Genomic DNA, 21,439 nt, shown 5'->3' on the forward strand with positions numbered 1-21,439 from the left:
CAATTCCAGATTGTCAAATAACAGGATCAAATGGAATTATTTAATCAGATTATCAATCAGAGATTAGTACAGTACTAAACAGACTACAGAAAGAATAGATACATTACCACCCTTGGCCTCTGCCATGTACATTGGCCAAACTGGACAGTCTCTACGTAAAAGAATAAATGGACACAAATCAGACGTCAAGAATTATAACATTCAAAAACCAGGCAGAGAACACTTCAATCTCTTTGGTCACTCAATTACAGTCCTAAAAGTTACAATTCTTCAACAAAAAAACTTCAAAACCAGACTCCAATGAGAGACTGCTGAATTGGAATTAATTTGCAAACTGGATACAATTAATGTAGGCTTGAATAAAGACTGGGAGTGGGTGGGTCATTACACAAAGTAAATTTTTCCCAATGTTTATTACCCCCCCCCCCCCCCCGCTGTTCCTCAGATGTTCTTGTCAACTGCTGGAAATGGCCCACCTTGATTATCACTACAAAAGGTTTTTTCCCCCACTGCTCTCCTGCTGGTAATAGCTGACCTTACCTGATCACTCTGTAACACCCATTGTTTCATGTTCTCTGTGTATATAAATCTCCCCACTGTATTTTCCACTGAATGCATCCAATGAAGTGAGCTGTAGCTCACGAAAGCTTATGCTCAAATAAATTGGTTAGTGTCTAAGGTGCCATAAGTCCTCCTTTTCTTTTTGCGGATACAGACTAACACGGCTGCTACTCTGAAACCTGTCTTTTTATAGGGCATGAGACAAAGAAACCCCTTTTTGGAAGGAAAATTACTTTCCTACGATTAATTTCACTTTGTGTTATGTTTTAACAGTTTCATTTTACCTTATAGAATTTCTATTATGTTATCTTTAAGTTACATGATTGGTAAACTAAAGGGAATTCTAATCTGGTCATTATTACTGACTTTATTACAAACAGCATTTCCCACTGAGTTAATAACATCTTTTAATGGATCCCCATTTCATCATTTCAGAAAACATCTGCAATAACAATTGTTCCCTGTCAGTCACCCAATCCTTCTTATATTCCAGTAGACACTTTTAGTAGTTTGAGGGGGGTCTCTTTTTTGCACATCTGTTTTCCCAGACACTTAGAGGCACCTGCAATAATGAAGTACAGTCCAATACTCAGTCATATGAAATTCCTAAATATAGGTCATTCACAGGTTATAAACCAACACTCTTGCCTTACTTTTCAAACACACTCTTTGCTAATACCATATGGATTTTGGGAGAATCGTTGATATGTGAATGAATTTAATGTATAAAAAGAAGAGGACTAAAAGGATTAATATTTACTAACATCATGTTTTTTTGTTGTCTAACACAGGCATGTGTGGGGAAACAATTCATAAGAGCTGTGATGGAGAGTATGTACCTGCACACATGGGGGAATACTGAGTTTCATTTAGGGGTAAAAGATTTGCCTTGCCGTGAAGGGAGTGTATGAGCTGTCAGTCCTGCAGCAGTCTGGACAGGTGGGCCTTGTTAGGTTAAGCAGGCGTTTAAAAAGGCACTGTTTGTGCTATTGAGTACAATGAAGAATGCACTCCGCCAGGGGCGAGGGGACCCTGCAACCTTCCGGGGCTCAGGGATTAACAGCATAGAGGGTGAGAGACTTGGTACTTCTTCTACTTTGGACTACTTTGCTGATATAGTATCCCAGGGAGAGCCGGGGTGTGTGTGTGAGCGAGCTAGCCCCTACAGAGGATCTGAAATAGAACCCTTTTTAATACTTATTCCTGTTCTGTGCGTTGCTGTGTGAACTCTGAAATCAGATGGACCCCATCAACCTGAATCAAAGGGCCAGATTAATCTGGAGTCAAATGAATTATACTAGGGATGATTTGCTATTTAAACAAATAAAGCAGCAGCCTAGGGTGGCTCATGGTTTAATGACTGTTAACTGGATGAATGATCTGAGAGCCTGAGATTTTTCTACTTTCTAGTTTATCTATAGCAAAATGGAAATTGTCTCTCTGCTTCTATAGGCACATCACATAAAAGCACCTTTAAACTGGATGAGATTTTTGAGGTCATGCTGGATTTGCTATAAATAGCTTACTGCTTCAGTAGTAGGGTTTTATTATTTAGTTACTAGACATGATGGGAATATACCCAGATCTACATGATGCCCCATAAACAGCAGATCGGGAACCTTTTCCCTCTACCGCCCAAGTCAGAGCAGTAAACTTGTAAAGCCCCAGGTACTTTTTGGGGCTATATAAAAGTAACAGTAATAACAAGGCCTCCACCACGTGTTCACTGACCATTCTGTTAGGTCTGTGTGGATGAGGAGTTCCTGTTTGGTGATACCATTTGGCAAATCTACTCCTCAGCAGCCACAGCCCTGCCATGGAAGATCTGCCTTTAGAAATGTATCTTTAAAAGTGCCCTGTGCAAACTCCATTAAGACTCTGTTAGCTGGTGCCTTCTTTGGAAGTCCACCACCTGGTTCTGATGTGTCCATGAGGTGCTGTAAACTTTGATCCTGGGAACATGTTTGGAATCCAGTCACCTGACTGTCTTTTCCTTTGCACCTTGTTGTGACATTCCGGGGTGCAATCCAGACCAATGAGGGACTGTGTCACAACCTACCCTGCAGCCTTGGGTGCCTCACAATGCTTCACTGTTGTGGCTCCCAACCTGGGCTCCTCACAAACAGCCAAACAACATGCAGGTCACCTTGACTGTCTGTGTATAGCCACAGTCCTGATTCAGCAATTCTGACCCCGAGACTCTGTCACTAAACACCAGCCCCACTCTGGTTTACAGCAGCCTTGGCTACTGCATTCAGGGTGATCTCAACATATTCCCAGTCCTGAATTTCCCCTCCAAAAAATGTTTGTTCTGCACTGTTCAGCTCTCTCCTGGACAGTCCAGACATTTTAGGTCTGTCCCTGTCAGGGAACAATATACAACAATGTGCTCCTTTTAAATGGAGTTACCACACAGCCCAGTTTAACCACAACCCTGGATTAATTTTGACTAAAAAACTAAAACAAGTGTATTTAGCAAAAGAAGATAGGATTTTAAGTGAGTACAAGCACAGGCAATAAAGTCACAAATAGTTACAAGAGAAGTAGAGATAAAACACTTCCTGATACTAAAACTTTACAAACGTGGCTTGGTTCAAGATTAAATTCTTACCACATGCTCCCAACAGCATTACTGACTGATCTTCAGGTCAGGACCCCGTCCAAAGTCAAAGAGCTAGATTCTTTTGTCATCTTTGGTTCAAGAGAGATGGATAGGGAGAGAGAACTTGGGGTGTTTTTGCCCCTCACTCTTATAGTTCAGTTACCCTTTAAAATGCATCTTCCTGAGAGTGACCCGTAGATAAAGTTCTTTCTAGCTGAAAGCAAGGAGACATGGAGTCTGGTAGGGAGGAGGCTTTTTGCTGCTGTTTGCTGAGATGCAGACCTATTTATTCCTGCCCCCTTTCCTTGCCAAAGAATGGCCACTCGATAGGTTATGGCCCATCAGCTTTGATGACGTCTGGCTGTGGCATCAGTTTGTCCTTTGTCTTTGAGGAACAGGTTTACCTACTTCCCAGACTTGTCTAGTAAACACACTTCTGTTATGATTTCAGCTTATGTTAATAACTGTATATATAATGTTGTTATATACATTTGACCAGAATATTATTGACCAGCAAGCTATTAGTTTTCAAAGATTATTACAGTAGTGTGCAGGGTATGACTATAAGGGCACATCTGTCACACTTGTGTAGTCACTTACATCGATGCAAAGTGAGCACAAAGTAGATGTAAATCCTTCTGATTTGATAGCATTGTAGCTCGCTTAGCACTCATTTTACACTTGTGTAATGACTATATGAGATGCATGGCAATGGAAAATTAGGCCCCAGATATCTAAAAGGATGAGATTCTGATCCATGTCTGCAAGTGGTCTAGAGGGGGAAAAAAGCAGCAATTAAGCAAATTGAAGAGTAATAGATTTGGCTATACAAAGCAATAGAGGTACAAAATTGTAGTGAGTTTGTGGAATAGTGTTTGCTAGCGCTGACCCAGATTGAATAGAAATATTTTCCTGTGCCTCATTTTGCATGTAATGATCTTTATATTTATTGGGTCACTTCCTCTGTCCTTTGTATCCACTTTTCCTGTCTTCGGTGTGTCTTCCAGAAAACACCCAATAGGAAACTTTAGCATTCTTTGTACCACTGACCCAGAGAACTAAGTGATGTTCTCTGGGTCAGTGCTTTGGTAACCCTGCTAGGTCTTTTCTCATACTATAAAAGGGTACTGATACGCTACAATATGACATTACCTGTCCGTCATAGGAACAGCTGTGAGTTTGGGGGAGAACTTTCCAGAGTCTGGTTATGTCAATTGGCTTGAACTTGTTCTGAATACACTTATTAAGCAGTAGATCAGTTGAAGAATTGCAAGGCAGCCATTCACCCCCACCCACTTATTATGCATCATTGTACAGTTCCCCTGCTATTCTAAATTTCCATGCTTTCTCCCAGTGACTCATTCAGCCCTTATATCTGAAACCAAATGAGGGCCATATTGCATTAATTTTAACATTTGTTGAAACACAGTTCATAATATCATGACTGTTCATAATCTGATCATACATTCAAAAAAGACAATCTCACTGATTAAATGTGATTTTAACATTGTTTTTTTCAGAGCAATTTTCACACATCCAGTTCGTCGTCGTTGTACTCGAAAAGGCATCCACATTTGAACAAAAACATTTGTCGGTTGGTCTTGTTTCCTGTTGATGAATCTGGGACTGGGACTTTGAACACACATTTCTGATCTGACACATAAGTGACACTGTTTTCCTTTGGCAACATTCAGGCATTTAGCTCTGCCACAAATAAAAAGACTTAAACAATGGACAGAGGGGAGGTCAAGCAAGGGTTAGGCAGAATGATGGATCATTGATAAGAGGACACTGCATAATTTACAGCATGTATGTTACTTTAATCTCTCTATTCCCTGTTTTTCTTAGCAGAAAGGGTCTTTTAAGATTGTAAACGCCAAATGAGACAAGTGCACTTTCAACAGTGCTTTTTACTTTCTATGAAGTGATAAATCAAAGCAAGAGCCAGGAGCAGGATAAATCAGTGGAGGTACCTACTGAAACTACTGGGAAATGATTAGCCTCCTAGTTTTATTCTGTTTGTATCATGGTAGCATCTAGAGCCCCAGCTGACATCAGGGCTTCTTGGTGTTGGGTACTGTACGAACATGTAATGAGAGACAGTTCCTGCCCTGAAGAGCTTACAGTCTAGATAGACAAGGCAAAGGTTGGGAAGGGAAGTAGAGACACAGAGAGGTGAAGTGACTTGTCCAAGGTCACCCAGGAGATTAGTGCCAGAATCAGGAATAGAACCGGGGTCCCCTGAGTTCCAGTCCAGTGCTCTATTCACTGGACCATGCTGCTACTAAACCCTAAAAGTCTTCTTATGTGATCCCTATGATTAATATTGTTAATTATTATTATTATTGGGAATTTTTTTTCTAATAAGTAACAATTGAGTGACCAGTCCTTGTTTATAGATGAGGACGAGCCCCAGTGGGAAACATCTGTGCTGATTCAGTCTTATATAGTTATTGTTGGCTAAAAGTAACTTAGGCCAGCCGAAGGCTTTTCAGAAAGTGATGGACTAAGTCAATTGTTGACATTATTCGTATATGCTATTAAATCCTGAGTGGCCAGTTTTACAAATCTTTGCAAAGAGATCTGGATTCTTCAGGAGCAGTGGGCCAAGTTCTGTGCTGACTCTCACCCAATGACTTCAGGGGCTTGCACAGGGGTAAATCAGAAAAGAAATTTACCTCCTGTGTCTGACAGTTTGAGGCTTCAGTCTGCTTCAGTTTGTTTTGGGTTCAAATGTTTAATAACAATATGAGATGTCAAGTAACAGGCTCAATGGGCATTTATGTAAATGGAGATTATTAGTCAAAGATTAATACAGCACAGTGAAAAATACAGAAAGAGAGGTTACTCACCTGAGCTGAAGACTGGAGAAGTGACTTGATTCACTCATAACTTACTCCCCAAAACACTTCTCTTATGTACTGTTCAAGACAAAGAAATTTCTTTCCTATAATTGAGCTTAGTATAGGTTCTGTCCCAGATATCTCACAATCCAAAGTTACTCCTAGTGCTGTATGGGGGAATCGTTATGTAGTGAGCCTTATCAAAAGAAGCACCTTGCAGGTGGAGCCAGGAAGTCAAGTAAGCAACACCCATCTTTATGGTTTTCAGCAACAAGTAAAGTGTTTACTGCTACTTAAAGTCTCTAGTATCTTTTTTTAAAAAATGTTATCATAGTAGGTTGGCAACAGTTATGACAAATAAGCTAAAGACAGCTGCAGCTGAGCCATGATTACAGAAACCATCAATGACAAAAGCAATTCTTCCCGACATAAACATCAATCAATGGTTCTTTATTTCATTAATCACAGAACACATCTGATAACAAACATTCCCTGTCAATCACCAGTGGTCCCTCTCTAGATGTCTGGGGTACACCCACACTGCAACAAAAAAATCCATGGCACTGGTCACAGAGCCCAGGTCAGTTGACACAGGTTTGCAGGGCTCAGGCTGTGGGACTAAACACTGTAGTGTATACTCTGGGCTTGGGCTGGAACCTTGGCTCTGGGACTCTCCCACATTGTGGGGTCTGGGAGCTGTGGCTCCAGCCCAAGTCCAAACGTCTACACAATTTTTAGCCCTGTAGCCTGAGCCCCATATGCCCGAGTCAGCTGGCCTAGGACAGCCGCAACCATGCTGCAGAGCTTTTATTGCAGTATAGACAAAATTGCTACAAGTCAGCGGGATCAGATCAAGGGAGTACGTGCATTCCATTATTGATTTAAATACATTCCATCATAAGTTTTCTGCCTTGGGTGGGGTGTGTGAGAATGAGAGAGAGAGACAACAATAGCAGAGCTCATAAAGTTGAAGTATTCCCGGTAGTCAAAAGTCACGTGCCACAGTTGACAAACCAACATGGATCTGTCTCCTTGGAACTGCAGGTTATATTGTGGCTCCGACTTGCTTAACATTTGATTACTGACTTTCTCATGTTCACCAAGAAAGGGCATATCCGTGCCCACCTTCTCAATCTACTGGCTCTGTCAGCTGCTCTTGGTTCAGTCTCTCTAGGGGTCCTAGCTTTCTCCTAAGTGGCCCCCTTCAATTCATCTACAGCAGTGGTTCTCAAGCTTATTTGATCATGCCCCACTTCTTTGTGTCTGGAGTAGTTTACCCTACCCCACCCCACAAGTACATATATCGATATATGTGGCCGTGCTTCACTTCAATCAGTTTCAGCTTCTTTGTTTTTTCACTTCAGTTGGGTTGTTTTTTTTTCTGTTGCACGAATGAGCCAACAATCTGTTGTAATAAGAAAAAAAGCAAAACTGTGATTGTGGGCCATGCTTACAATTAAATGTGAGCACCACGTTGTAGCAAATGGATTATCATACAGATGGCAATGACTCTGGTGTAATGCTCTGCAAGCTAACGCAAATCTGTCAAAATGCACAGCACCATCTAGAGACAAATGCACAGCGCCATGTGAGGACCTGATATGTCTGGAGAAATCAGCATTGGTAGTTATTCATTGCTGTGGGTAAAATGTGGTCAGCCTGGTTGCTTGTATGTAGGGATGACTCTCCTCTTTCTTCTGTCTGTGCTCGGTATGGGGTGTATAAACCCTCTTACAGGCTCCCTAACCAATTCAGGATCATGTTCATATTGCCTTCTTTGTTGTAAGGCACACTGTGGACATTCTGATGATGAGTCAAATACATGCAGGATTTTCTGTATGGCACTGTATGAAATGTAATATGGTTTCCTGTGGAAGACATTTTGTTGGGGGGGAAAAAAACCACTTCACTTTTGCATTTGTAATGGCTAACAGCACAGAACTGATTGTAACGTAAGGCCTCACAGGTTTAGAGGTTCATCATGAGTTCACTTAGCAAAACCAAAAGCTTTATGATCTCTTTGAGGCAGAGACCATCTTTTCATTATGTGCCTATCACAACATAGCCCTGTTTGGTGCTACCACAATACAAATAATAAATGGCAAGGAAAATATCAGTGACTCAGGTTAGAACATTTGCCGTTTCCTTATTTATTAAACAAATGCCAAATCTCGTCTTATCCTTATGCATGGTGGGAGGGGGGTGTGTGTCACACTGTGATTGCAAACTGGATGTTAAGATCGAAGAGGAATCTCTTCAAGTGCTGAGGAGCAGCATGTTCAAGGTGTTATAAAGTTGGTTTTAGTTAATAATGCGAGATCAGCCAGACTCTAAGGTGCCACAAGTACTCCTGTCCTTTTTGCAGACTCAACCAGTTTGCTGATCCAAGATAAATCAGCACAATACAAAGAGGTTATATATTACCAACTCTGGGGACCTGTCTTGCAATGTCAGTCCTGAAATCATGGGCTTACTTCTGCTCATTTTATACTACCCTTGTTTATACGCAATGAATGGAAATGCCCCAAACTCCGTTATATATGCACCAACCTTTAATCTTTTCTCAGAGCTGTGAGTAGGCATTTTAGCACCTGGGGCGAGGAAGCCTATTTGTATCTCCTACTAGAGGCAATGCATGCAGGGTCGCGTGCCCCCTCTCGAATTTTTTGGTTGCACCCGCCTGTCCGCCCCCACAACCCAGACAATCTGAGTGGGCCACTGAGGTGAATTGGGTTGGAGGTGATGCTCCCTCTCTGAGCCCTGCTGTGGCAGGTGGAACTGAGCCCCACTGGGCGTTGCTGTCCCCTCACTATCAATACTCCCATGTTGCCTCTGGCCCCTACTGTGTTTTTGTTATCATTTCTCTGCCTCATTTTTCTGTCCCCACGGCTTTGCACCCTGGGCAGCTGCCTTGCTCACCCCACCCTGGTTACAGCCCTGTCTTTTCTGATTTGGTTCCATAAATATGTTGCAAAACACAGAGACCAAGCAGACCCCAGCACAGATATCTGTACTTGGTAGTCTGCACATATTTCACAAGCTTCAACAGGGCATACGTTTTATTCTCTGACAGACTTGTCAAATAAAGAACAGAGCTATACCTACACGCAACAGAGATTGCAATAGTTTAGCTTCTTAGTAGATTTTCAAAATGCATTTCATAGCTCTATTTACAGTTCTTACTTTTACAACTTAAAATGGATACAAAGCATTTTAAAATGTATGCTAGATCTTATTTGGTTACTATTGGCGTCTTTCTTATGTAGTTGCACAACATACCTTATCCCATCACCTTTTTAGTTACAGTCGTAAAACCATTTGCATACTTTAGTTAATGTCTCTATTTGTGAGAACTGGATTCACAGTTCTTAGTACACTTCCATGTCCTTAGTACAGTTCCACTCCTTGTATGGAAACCACCACTGCAACATCAGTACTATAGTTTTTCAGGCAATATTTTCCCACTTCACCTTTGGTCTAGCCCAGGGGTGGCCAACCTGTGGCTCCGAGCCGCATGCGGCTCTTCAGAGGTTAATATGCAGCTCCTTACCTAGGCACTGATTCTGGGGCTGGAGCGACAGGCGCTGATTGGTGGGGGCTGCCGGCAGGCTGGGGAGCAGATGGGGGGCTGCTGACGTATTATTGTGGCTCTTTGGCAATGTACATTGGTACATTCTTGCTCCTTCTCAGGCTCAGGTTGGCCACCCCTGCTCTAGCCATAAAGCATTATGGGACTCTGGTTCAGTTTTGCCAACAATGGTGACATGACCCCAGCAGGAAAAACATTGTCAGATGAAACCAGATTGAGCCCAAGCCTAACTCTGACCAGACTGAAGTGCAAGACTCACTTTTTGTAAAGTCTTTTGCTAGTAGTAATTTACTTACAAAAACAAAGGAGGAAGTGGAATCAAAACTCCTGATTAAAGCTATGTTTTAGTCATGGGTATTTTCAGTAAAAGTCATGGACAGGTCATGGGCAATAAACAAAAATTCATGACTTGTAGTGGCTACTAGTGGGGAGGGACACTGGGGGCCCCAGCCAAAGGGGGGCATGTGGCCTCACCACGTGATACCGCATCCTGACCCTTCCCCGTCCCCACATTACTTGGCAAAGGGGGGCTCTGTCCCGCTGCGCTGTGCAGCTGCACTGCGCCAGGTAGTGCCCCGCCAGGCAGCATGGCCGGAAGAGGAGAGGCTCTGTCCCCGCTGGCTGCTGGTCCCTTGCCCTCCTCCTCCTCCCCGGCATTTGGGGAGGGTCATGTGACCCTCTGGGTCCCTCCCACCCACTGCCCTTGTCGGCCCATGACTTGTCCATGACTTTTACTATGTACCCTTAGCTAAAACTTGGGCCGGGGTTACTCGGGGGGGGGCGTCTGGGGGCATCGTGGGTGCTGGAAGGGGTGGCCTGGAACCCTGCTGGTGCTGGGGGGTGTTGGGGGTGGCCCACAGGCCAGGGGTGTGGCAGTGCATGGCCTAGGACCCCCGCTGGGGGAGGGTAGCGGGGCACGGTGGCACGTGATCCAGGACATAGCTGGTGGGGGGGGAGGGTTGGCAGGGCTGGTGGGCTCCCTACCTGTCTCTGACTGGCATGCCCCTGCAGCTCCTTTGGGGAGGGAAGGCCAGGGGCACTCCGTGGAGTCTGTGTGCTTCTTCTGCCACAAGTGCCGGCTCTGCAGCTCCCATTGGCTAGGAACCACAGCCAACAGGAACTGTAGGGGTGGCACTTGCGGTTACAGGTGGTGCGCAGAGCCCCCTGATCCCTCCACGTAGGAGCTGCAGGGGCATGCCAGTGAGAGCTGGGGTCCCCTCCCCTACGTGATCCGTGACCTCCATGACAGACGCGCAGTCTTACTCATGATACCATTGAGAGGCAGCGCGAGTGGCGGGCGGGTCTAGCCATCCCCAGTACACACCTAGTGTCTCTGATGAGAATGCACTCGAGAGAGTCTAACTCCTCCTGCCTCTCAAACTGCCATGTCCTCATTCTGTTAGCGTGCTAGCTCGCTCAGAGTTAGTGCAAGTGTCTGTCCTCGAGTTGGGAATCACTTGTCCAGCTTGAAGGGTAGACCTATCCTTAAGCACATTCTTGTCCACCTTGCTGTATAGAGTCCTAAAAGTTTAAGGCATACCCTCAAGTTAATTTCTCCTGTGTTTTTGTTTTTGTTTGGTGTGTTTTTGTATTCCATGTCATATACTCAGGCAGAACTCCTGATTGAATTCAATGGGACCTTCATCTCCGAAAACAAAAGGCTGCTATGCAAATCAGGAGTCGTCCTTTGCATGGCAATGTGGTGCCATTGCTCGGTACCATCCTCCACAGGGTAGTCTCTCATGCAATTCCCTCGTCTCACTGAAAACCCAGAACTCATTACCAATTTGGCACTTCAGTGAAATTGCTAATAAGTTCTTGGCTTTCATCATGAAGTCTAATTGTGCCTTCCGTGTCATCTCCTTTTCTCAAGGGGGAAAATGCCAGAGGAAGATGGCAGAAAGGTGAATAGTGTGAGAAACTCAAGGATTCCATTCCAGTGTCTCTTTTTACTTTATTGCTGTGTATGAAGCAAGCTGTTTATTTTTAGTTGTTCTCAATAACCAGTGCTAGTCAGCATCCAGGAAGAGGGCACCAAGTCAATTAGAGGTCAGACAGTGTTATCACCCTTTCATTGTGATGGTCAAATCCACTTTTAAGCTTCAGGATTGAGGTAAATGCACTTTTGCTGGCAAATGCTTTAGATGTGTACGTGCAGATGATCATACAAAATTACAACTTGGCAGCTTCTGTAACTAATTCTTTCAAAACACAACATGGGTCGAACTGGGTATTGATACAGTTTTTCTTTACTGTGGTGTTTTCTTTATACACAGCCCCCTTTCTTTGTACAGCAGCGCTTCACCCAAATGTGTCCTGGAAAACACCACAGTAGATACCTTTTTAAATGTCAAGGGAACATACTCAGAATGCCTATGTTTATGCTGGCTGTAGAATTGCATTTAAATAATTACCATGGAATGACAATGTCAGCATCACAGAGAGAGAGGTTTAACTACGGCCCACTTCCCAGTAGTGTTGCAGAGTTGGTGGTGAGAATGGGATATCAGAATTCTAATGCTAGCTATATTCCTGTGAGTTATGGAGTTGTGCTACATTTCTGTGTCCTGCACAATAACTCACAGACTATGTTAGCTGGTCACATTCTCATGAGAGAGATGGTAACAAGATGAGGAACTATCCTGTAGTTTGAGCAAAATCTGTATAGCAAAATAAATGTATTTAAATTAGGGGTTTTTTGGGTTAAAATTTCAAGAGCTAAGTTCTAATCAGGGCAGGAAAAGTGGTGTCACCTCTCCCAAAATTGGCGCACACATGTGCTTCAAAAGTGTTAAGACAACAGGAAGGTAAACATTAGAATAAATAAAAATATACAAGAGGATTGCTTGGCCCGCCTCTGGTTTTGAAGTACCCAGTGCAATTTCCTGCACTGAACTGAGGAAAAAAATTGAAGATGAGATCAGTCTTTTGGCTAACCCTGTGTGAGCACCAAGGCCCTCCCAATTCATCTTGACTTGACTCAACCCACAGAAAATGCCTAGTTAAAGGGGCAGGCTTTGCAATGTAGCCAGAAGTGAACAAACAGAAGTTACAGTCAGAGTGAAGAATCAGATGTGCAGGTCCTTTTGCAAGGGCTTAGGATATAGCTCCAGAACTGAGATTCCAGTCAAGGAGACACCTTAGCATGTGCCTAAATTTAAGCATGTGGATAATCTCACTATAGCACATAGGACCTTAGCACACAGGTAGTCTCCTTAACTATACAGTTAGGGTATGTCTACACTTTTGAGCTGCATAGGTGATTCCCAGGTCGAGGAGAGACACTCGCGCCATCTCTCATTGTGCTAGCACAATAAAAATAAAATGAAACCCCCAGCAGCATGAGCAGCAGGTAGGGCTAGCCACCCCAAATACTCACTTCGTGTCTTAAGGGAGTCTAGCCCCTCCTGCCACTCCAGCTACCATGGCTACATTCTATTTTTAATGGGTTAGCTCGCTCAGAGCCAGCATGAGTGTCTCTCCTCGAGCTGGGAATCCCTTGTCCAGCTTGAAGGATAGACATATCCTTAGTCATGTTCTTGTCTACCTTGCTGAATGGAGGTCTAAAAGCTTAAGGGATACCCTCAATTTGATTTCTCCTGTGTTTATTTTTGGTAATTATTATGATAAACATTTTCCTGTGCAACCATTCCAGTCAAACAGGTATGGAATAAAGATTCAGACTGTTCAAAAAGGTTGATATAGATTTCCCTGATTAGCTTAAAATTGCCTTTGGTCCACACTGTATTGTAGATCTGAGAAACAACTGCAGATTGGGTTTGTTTGTTTATTTATTTGGGGGAAACTATAGGTAGAGCCCAGCTGTCCCCGGTCACGCTCGTGTGTTCAAGTGGTGCGCACGGCCCGGGACAGGAGTCCCTTCCAAGCAGCCATCTGTCTCCCCTGTCTGGGGCTGTGCACGCCGCTTGAACACACGAGCGTGACCAGGGACAGCTGCTGGTGAGCTTGGTGCCAGACCAAGTGGGCAGGGCTGGAGGCGGGGCTGTGGGTGGTACAGCTGTGCCAGAGGAGTGCCGGCACAGGGTGCCGGCCCCTGGGAGCAGCTGCCCCACGTGCTGCTCCTTTCGCCGCTGCGGTGCCTGGTACAGCCCTGCATCTCCACAGATACCGATTTATATCTGTGGATATAAATTTGTATCCGCACAGGGCTCTAACTATAGGGCTCAGGTCTTTGTTCATAATCTGCCTTGTCCCCCTCCCATCCCCAAGTATAAAAGCTATATTCCTCATAAAGCAGATTGTCTGTCCAAATCACTAGCTGCATTTCTGTCCATTCTTTTGACATGTTTGGTATACTGGTTCGTCACACCTCATTTTGCATTTTTATGCCTTATAAATATTTTAGGAAGTTCATAGGAAGGAAACTGTGATATGAAAGTGCAATTGTTTTCACACTTAAGATTAAGTACATATGAGCTGGCATACAGCATGGTCCATCTTGCCCAGTATCCTGTCTCCAACAGTGGCCCATATCAGAGCTTCAGGGGGAGTGTACAGAACAGGGCAATTATGGAGTAATTCACCCTGGTATTGCCTGATCTATAGATTGTGCATTAATTATATTGATTACTGCAGAATTCCCAGTTAACGTTTGGTAGGTTCTTGTCCCAAAATCAGGCCTAAGTGTTATTAAAATTAAAGTTTAGTCAGGAACCCCAATGTGCACGGTTGCATCGTTCACACTTGGGAAAGACTATCTGTATTTGTAATAGTTTTATTAAGCCACATAGCAACGTTACAAACACTCCAATCCGCAAGGTAGATAGAGATAATGCAGAACGTGCATCTGGGCATCCATTTGCAAAAGCACCCGAAGTGCTAGTCGTCGTCCTCATCCTCACCAATCCCATCTCCATCATCCTCAGTGGTTGGCATCCTGGCATCTCCCAAAAGTGACATGTCCCAAGGGACGCAGGCTGGGATACAGTTTTCATAATGACAGGTTCATAATGTGTTACACTGACGCCACTTTGCCTAATTCATATTCAGTAGGGGCGTCATCCCCTTCTCCTTGTCTGTATTTCTTCACCTTACTAATGTTGGGGTGCCATTCTCCCATAGGTTCTAGGCCTTGTACCTCAAGCTTCTTGGCATATATGTCAGTTAGTTACCATGGCATTCTTGTGGTCAGGCATCAGCTGATGTTCCTGATTTAAAATATCCCACGCTGGTATAAACTGGCATCTTGTGGTTACCTATCAGCAGGTTAGTCATTACAGCATTCTGTCTTATGATGTCTTATGATCTCTAGGGTTACTCCTGGCTCAGCTGCTTATGCTAAGGCTTTTGGGCCATATGCCTTGTTTAGCTAAGCTATTGTCTTGAAGGTTCATAGCCTTAACTTATGGCTATGCCCTACCTAGGAAATACCTAGACCTATAGGCTACACCTGTCTTAGTTCTGGATACTAAACCCATCATTTATAACTTTTTAGAATTTTCCATTCTTCCCTCTGTTCCCTTTTAAAGATAATGAGTTACTCTTCCTCCCAAAGCAGCTATATAATTTCTTTTTCCTCAATTTGTTATGAGAGATGGAGTTGCTCATCACAGTGGTAATTCTAGTTAAAAATAAATCATCCTATACATTTTAAATGACTCTGAATTTTAAATTACTGTAGAGTTTAAAAATACCATTCAATTATTCTCTGTTTGAAGTTATTTTTATTAACGTCTTCTCCAAAGGAAAAACAAAAATGACAGTGAATGTTTTGAAGTGTTAAATGTAAAAGGTTTCAGACCAATGGGGAGAAGAAAAGCACCATTGAGAAACCCATTTGGATTTGGAAACAAGAAATAATGAAACAACAACGGTGGTACTCCTGTTTATGAAATCCTTCTCTATTTAGAACGTTATCAATAGCAATACATTTGCCTTGTTTCCCTGTCAGATGTAATCGAGGGCAGCCACATCACCTGCCTCCTGCTGAATTCAGCTTGTGAATTGCATGAGTGCACCAAGGGCTAGACTACTGGAATTCAGTGAATACTATTACCTAGATTCACACTGCAGCAATTAGAAGACAATAATGAACGAACTAGCAACTTTGCTTAAGAGACATTTTTTCCTGTAGTTTGTTTAATCTGTTTTGTGTATGTGTGCTTGAGCACACTCACACACAAACACACTTTTTTTTTCTTCCCAAGGAAGAGGCAGTAAGACAGATGTATATGCTACAGATTGAAGCCCTTCTGAGTGTCCCTAGTATAGCATCTATACATGAAACTAAGAAATGTAAAAGATACCAATCCTTTACCTATTCATAGTAGCCAGTGATCCAGCCCTTGTAACTGGCATGTCTGAAGGAGAATGTGCCTTAACCATCTCCTTAACATTTTAAAGGCAGGATGGTTAGTAAAACAACATTCTTTAACTAACTACAAAGTACTTGTTTTCATGGGGAGTGAATTAATTATGATTCTGTTGTCATCATTGGTATCATTTCAATTATAAAACATCATACTAATTTAAAATGATTTCAGGGGTGTTCTTTCCATCAGGGAATTGAAAGCGAAGATCGGATTTTCATTGTTCAAGAATTATTAAAGCTGTGTATATCAAATCATACAGCACTGACCTCTTCTCAAGGAACAGCAAGCAAGCCCCAGGGTTAGTGAAAAACAGAGAAGGCTCAGTCCTTATTTCTTGCTGGATCACTTTCACTTAAGACGCAGTAAAAACACAATGGTTCCTACAACACTGAATAGCCTGAACATCCAAAAAGATTTGGCTTCTGTTGAGTCTGAACTAGAAATGATCGGGCAAGCAAGAAAAAAATGAACAGATTTGCCCAGTCTTTAGGCTTAAAATCTTCCTTCACAATGTATTAGTGTTGTTTCTTTGTTCTTTTTAATCTCCAGGGTGAACATCAATCCCTTTTGTAAATATTTGCACAAAAGGAGATTGGAATATGTATATTTTTTCCTTTTCTTGCCAGAGGAGTTATTGCAACAGCAAATCCTGCTGTACCGCACAGCTTGTCCCTCAGTTATGAAAATTATTTATATTACAATTTCAATGTCTGTTTTGTCACATGACCTCTGGGAGACAACCATGATACTTTGAACATGATGTGGTGGTGTTACTCATGAGAAGATAATCACAGCGGAATTTTGCTGCAGTTGTGAACTTCACACATCCTCAGCCACTGAGACATTGTATTTAGATAGATGGACTGTGTGTCAGAGTGTGTGTGGATAGATAATGTGTGTATAAAGGACTGATCCAAAGCTCACTGGCATCAGTAGGAGTATTTCCACTGAGACCAGTGAATTTTCCATCACTCCCTTTATATAATTATGTATATAATATTTAGGTTTTTATGACGTGACGGTAGAGGCAACTGGTTGGGGGTGGCAAACATCCTAAAATCGACCACTAAAAAGTACATCCCACGTGGTCACCGCAAGGCTTTCACCCCCTGCTGGACAAAAGAATCAGAGTCTTTCTTGAGGGAATATGAAAAAAGCGGCAACCCAGATAAAGCCAGTGTGCTGCTTGAGTCCTTGAATACGGTGCACCTGGAATGGTGGACAGAGACCACTGAAAGCCTTGATTTCACCCATTCAGGCCATAAGGCATGGGCTCTTTTGTGGCAACTTGGAGGATCCCTGCCAGTAACGCAACGTTCAGCAATGGTGACAGCAAATGCTGTTGCCTCTCATCTTCTTTCTAACAGCAAGACACCGACAGACAAGATTACATGCCAGGAGGTCCAGCGGGAACTCTGCAGAAACCTTCAACGATGCTCGGAGGAATCTCCTGTGACGTTGCACTCTTTTTGATTTTATAAAAATATGCTAATGAGTGTGAATATAATGTAACTGGAATATGCTTCATGCAGAAGGCCTCTTGTAAGGTATCATTACAAAGCTTATAATCTACTGAGTCTGGTGGTCATCCCGTTTGTATAAATGTATCATTCTTGTATCTGAAACTAGAAATATAAAATATAACTCTGAGATCCTATTGTAGTTATGCAAAGTGTGGGCCATTAATGGTGGTTTGGAATCTTAAATGGCTCCCATTAACCAGGACAATTGACTGTAGATGGCTCTCTACAAAAGAAAAAGGACACTAAACTTTCTAAACTACTACATGCTACAAGGGGCCACAGCAATGGTTCCCTCAACCCACCTAGCAATATTGTTAACCTATCCAACTATACTCTCAGCCCAGCAGAAGCAGCTGTTCTATCTCGGGGCCTCTCCTTCTGCCCCTCCACCCCCACGAACATGATACAGTTCTGTGGTGACCTAGAATCCTATTTTCGACGTCTCTGACTCAAGGAATATTTCCAAAATACCTCTGAACAGCATACTAATCCACAGAGTTCTCCCTACCAACACTACAGAAAGAGGGATTCTAGGTGGACTCCTCCTGAAGGTCGAAACAGCAGACTGGACTTCTACATAGAGTGCTTCCGCCGACGTGCACGGGCTGAAATTGTGGAAAAGCAGCATCACTTGCCCCATAACCTCAGCCATGCGGAACGCAATGCCATCCACAGCCTCAGAAACAACTCTGACATCATAATCAAAAAGGCTGATAAAGGAGGTGCTGTTGTCATCATGAATAGGTCGGAATATGAACAAGAGGCTGCTCGGCAGCTCTCCAACACGAGTTTCTACAAGCCATTACCCTCTGATCCCACTGAGAGTTACCAAAAGCAACTACAGCATTTGCTCAAGAAACTTCCTGAAGAAGCACAAGATCAAATCCGCACAGACACACCCCTGGAACCCCGACCTAGGATATTCTATCTACTACCCAAGATCCATAAACCTGGAAATCCTGGGCGCCCCATCATCTCAGGCATTGGCACCCTGACAGCAGGATTGTCTGGCTATGTAGACTTCCTCCTCAGGCCCTACGCTACCAGCACTCCCAGCTACCTTCGAGACACCACTGACTTCCTGAGGAAACTTCAATACATCGGTGATCTTCCTGATCACACCATCCTGGCCACTATGGATGTAGAAGCCCTCTACACCAACATTCCACACAAAGATGGACTACAAGCCGTCAAGAACCCTATCCCCGATACTGTCACGGCTAACCTGGTAGCTGAACTTTGTGACTTTGTCCTTACCCATAACTACTTCACATTTGGGGACAATGTATACCTTCAGATCAGCGGCACTGCTATGGGTACCCGCATGGCCCCACAGTATGCCAACATTTTTATGGCTGATTTAGAACAACGCTTCCTCAGCTCTCGTCCCCTAAAGCCCCTACTCTACTTGCGCTATATTGATGACATCTTCATCATCTGGACCCATGGAAAAGAAGCCCTTGAGGAATTCCACCATGATTTCAACAATTTCCATCCCACCACCAACCTCAGCCTGGTCCAGTCCACACAAGAGATCCACTTCCTGGACACTACAGTGCTAATAAACAATGGTCACATAAACACCACCCTATACCGGAAACCTACTGACCGCTATTCCTACCTGCATGCCTCCAGCTTTCACCCTGACCACACCACACGATCCATCGTCTACAGCCAAGCTCTGCGATACAACCGCATTTGCTCCAACCCCTCAGACAGAGACAAACACCTACAAGATCTCTGTCAAGCTTTCTTACAACTACAATACCCACCTGCAGAAGTAAAGAAACAGATTGATAGAGCCAGAAGAGTTCCCAGAAGTTACCTACTACAGGACAGGCCTAACAAAGAAAATAACAGAACGCCGCTAGCCGTCACCTTCAGGCCCCAACTAAAACCCCTCCAACGCATTATTAAGGATCTACAACCTATCCTAAAGGATGACCCAACACTCTCACAAATCTTGGGAGACAGGCCAGTCCTTGCCTACAGACAGCCCCGCAACCTGAAGCAAATACTCACCAACAACCACATACCACACTACAGAACCACTAACCCAGGAACTTATCCTTGCAACAAAGCCCGTTGCCAATTGTGCCCACATATCTATTCAGGGGACACCATCACAGGGCCTAATAACATCAGCCACACTATCAGAGGCTCGTTCACCTGCACATCCACCAATGTGATATATGCCATCATGTGCCAGCAATGCCCCTCTGCCATGTACATTGGTCAAACTGGACAGTCTCTACGTAAAAGAATAAATGGACACAAATCAGATGTCAAGAATTATAACATTCATAAACCAGTCGGAGAACACTTCAATCTCTCTGGTCACGCAATCACAGACATGAAGGTCGCTATCTTAAAACAAAAAAACTTCAAATCCAGACTCCAGCGAGAAACTGCTGAATTGGAATTCATTTGCAAATTGGATACTATTAATTTAGGCTTAAATAGAGACTGGGAGTGGCTCAGTCATTATGCAAGGTAGCCTGTTTCCTCTTGTTTTTTCCTACCCCCCCCCCCCCCAGATGTTCTGGTTTAACTTGGATTTAAACTTGAAGAGTGGTCAGTTTGGATGAGCTATTACCAGCAGGAGAGTGAGTTTGTGTGTGTATGGGGGTGGGGGGGATGTGAGAAAACCTGGATTTGTGCAGGAAATAGCCCAACTTGATTGTCATGCACATTGTGTAAAGAGTTGTCACTTTGGATGGGCTATCACCAGCAGGAGAGTGAATTTGTGTGGGGGGGTGGAGGGTGAGAAAACCTGGATTTGTGCTGGAAATGGCCCACCTGATGATCACTTTAGATAAGCTATTACCAGCAGGACAGTGGGGTGGGAGTAGGTATTGTTTCATATTCTCTGTGTATATATAAAGCCTGCTGCAGTTTCCACGATATGCATCTGAGGAAGTGAGCTGTAGCTCACGAAAGCTTATGCTCTAATAAATTGGTTAGTCTCTAAGGTGCCACAAGTACTCCTTTTCTTTTTGCGAATACAGACTAACACGGCTGTTACTCTGAAACCCGTCCATTTTACTTGTAAGTCTTCCTGTATACCTGTGGGCTGGCAAATGGGTAATGAAGTCTTACAGTGACATGTGATCGTGTCACCTGAACTGGAATTCATCTTTAACCTGGTGCTTTTCCATTGAGAAGGAGGGGTGGGAACCCAGAGGGACAAAGGATTCCCACCTTATGCAAAAGATATATAAGTGGGTGGAACAGAACAAATAGGGCGGCCATCATGAGAACTCCCCTAACTACCACCTGAGCTGGAACAAAGGGCTGTACCAGGGGAAAGGATTGTGCCAAGACTAGAAAGGTGTCAAGTCTGTGAAAGAAACTTATTGAAACATCTCTTGGCAGCAATGACTGGGGACCACACTTTAAGGTACACCTTAATGGCCAGATCCCTGGCACAATCACAGACTTGATCTTTTCACTGATATTTTTCACCTTTACCTCCAGCTTTCATTCACCAACAGTAGGAATCAGCTTCACACTGTAAGCTTTCAGTTTTATCTGCTTGTTGTGAATTCTTGTCTCCCCCACCCCTGCTCCAAGTTTTTTTATACTCAAGTCTGGTATAACATTGGCTTGTGCATCAGTGTCCAATTTAAAGTCACAAGGCTTCCAGTTGTTTCTAGTGTAATAGTCCAGTAATTAGATACTGCTTCTTGCAAAATTCTTATGAAAAGTTCTTTGCTGTCGCTTGCACTGTTGTGATCCTCCTCTTTGTGCAGCAAATGTACACTTTTTGTTTCTTTAGGAGCACAGTCTCCCAATCAGCCTGCTCTGCTTGGCTCAACTGCCGACTATTGTAGACATCCTGCACCTCATCCCCCAATTACATTTAGGAAGCTAGCTTGCATTTTGCTTGCTTGGATTCTCAATGGCTGTACTTGCTCACGTGTAAAGGCTGAACTGCTGCTCGAACCTCTTCCAGGTGTCTGCTGAATGAATGAAAAATTTTTTTTTTT

The 21,439-nt window shown here is 43.5% G+C and overlaps 1 protein-coding gene across 15 annotated transcripts in view; it reads left to right on the plus strand.

Annotated features, from left to right (window-relative positions):
• Nucleotides 1-21,439, plus strand: part of BICD1 (BICD cargo adaptor 1) — a 267,972-nt gene that overhangs the window by 127,792 nt on the left and 118,741 nt on the right. Inside the window, exon 3 of one of the 15 annotated variants that reach the window (XM_073321762.1) lies at nucleotides 4,684-5,656. The exons of the other annotated variants lie outside the window; for them this stretch is intronic. Coding sequence (XP_073177863.1) covers nucleotides 4,684-4,815 — 132 coding nt within the window. The 3' untranslated portion in view covers nucleotides 4,816-5,656. Of the gene's footprint in view, nucleotides 1-4,683; nucleotides 5,657-21,439 lie in introns of those variants that run through there. 15 annotated transcript variants of the gene reach the window in all.

This window comes from Lepidochelys kempii, chromosome 1 (assembly GCF_965140265.1).
Source record: "Lepidochelys kempii isolate rLepKem1 chromosome 1, rLepKem1.hap2, whole genome shotgun sequence".
NCBI lineage: Eukaryota > Metazoa > Chordata > Testudines > Cheloniidae > Lepidochelys > Lepidochelys kempii.